This window comes from Austrofundulus limnaeus, unplaced genomic scaffold (genome assembly GCF_001266775.1).
Source record: "Austrofundulus limnaeus strain Quisiro unplaced genomic scaffold, Austrofundulus_limnaeus-1.0 Scaffold1450, whole genome shotgun sequence".
Classification (NCBI taxonomy): Eukaryota; Metazoa; Chordata; class Actinopteri; order Cyprinodontiformes; family Rivulidae; genus Austrofundulus; species Austrofundulus limnaeus.
This window is the reverse complement of record NW_013953852.1, coordinates 9,888-11,217: the sequence shown is the minus strand read 5'-3', so window position 1 is coordinate 11,217 and position 1,330 is coordinate 9,888. Positions and strand designations below refer to the sequence as shown.

General features: G+C 44.6%; 1 protein-coding gene across 2 annotated transcripts in view; it reads right to left on the bottom strand.

The window, feature by feature from the left end:
• The window catches only part of LOC106535441 (1-phosphatidylinositol 3-phosphate 5-kinase), a gene marked incomplete at its 5' end in the record, with an annotated part of 18,089 nt that overhangs the window by 13,093 nt on the left and 3,666 nt on the right, over positions 1-1,330 (bottom strand). For both annotated transcript variants that reach the window (XM_014032442.1, XM_014032443.1), the window contains 2 exon segments: positions 80-205; positions 364-421. In XM_014032442.1, coding sequence (XP_013887896.1) covers positions 80-205; positions 364-421 — 184 coding nt within the window.

The window sequence follows — 1,330 nt, the reverse complement described above, 5'->3', positions numbered from 1 at the left end:
TGTGTGTGTGTGTGTGTGTGTGTGTGTGTGTGTGTGTGTGTGTGTGTGTGTGTGTGTGAGAGAGAGAGAGAGAGTAGACCTTCAGGGATGCTGACAGAGTCAGGCTCACTGAAGGAGGGTCCAGCAGAGACTGTTTCGGCTCCAAGGTCTCCTGGTGATAACTGGGAGGAGGTGGTTGAGGGAAGTGTGCAGAGGTGACGGTCTTCTGTCAGGGGAAAAAWAACCACCAGAAAAACAGCATCACAGCAGGCTTCACACAGATCYTGTGTGTCATCAACCTAATGAGTGCAGACATAGGTAACAGCTAAAAACATAATRTCTGAGCAAAAACGCAAAATCCCTATTCAGCTTATTTGAACTCACCTTTGTCCCCATTTTGAACCACAGGTGATGGGTTACGAGGAGAGGAATCCTGGATACCCTATGAAACAAACAAAATAATAATAATAGTAATGATAATAATTAATCAGGTACTGTAAACTTTGTGTCTGCAGCATGCAGAAGATTTGGATTTGGAAGCTTAAAAAATACACAAAGGGATGTAACATTAAACAGGTACAACAAAGCTGGCATTTCTTCTGTTAGCCTGGTTCTAAAAGCCTAAAACTCAAAATAAAAGTACAGGTACTACAACAACAGGTCTGATGTTACTTTAAAACCAAATTTTTACATTATTTTCTGAGTGCGCTGATATGAAAAAAAGGCACTCTACAACTAATTTGATGCTGTTTCTAGGGGTGTCCCGATCCGATATTGATATCGGATATCGGTCCGATATCAGCAAAAAATGAGTATCGGATTTTATCGACCTGCATAAAAAATGTTCGATATAAGCGCTCTGATATTAGCAGTCCGTTCCAGCAGTTCACTGACTCCACTCCAGCGTTTCTATCCAGCAGCGCTTGGATCCAGCATGCAGAGCTCACGTGATCACAATAACATGCAGCGCTAACAAGTTAGCAAGAATGTCAGCAGAACTTTCTATTTTCATCAGAAACAGAGTTGCAGCTAAGTGCAAAGTTGTCACGCACAAGTTTTCCGAGGGGGAACAGAACCGTGTACGTTTTAAACCGGAGCTACAACTACTCTCCACCCTGGCAGTAGCTTTGTGTTTCGGCTCGGTTCGTTCAGCCTCGGTCCAGTGACCGCACAAAGCTGCGCTGTTTCGGAACCTCCTCTCTGGTCCGGTCGGTGGTTCTAAGCTGGCAGAAGCGAGGACAGCACGCTTACAGTTTTGACATCCCGTGGATTAGCTCTGGGATTGATTGACAGAAGTAAGGAGAGCGCAGCTTTTGTTTTGGAATACGAGCGCGACATGACGAGAGCAGTG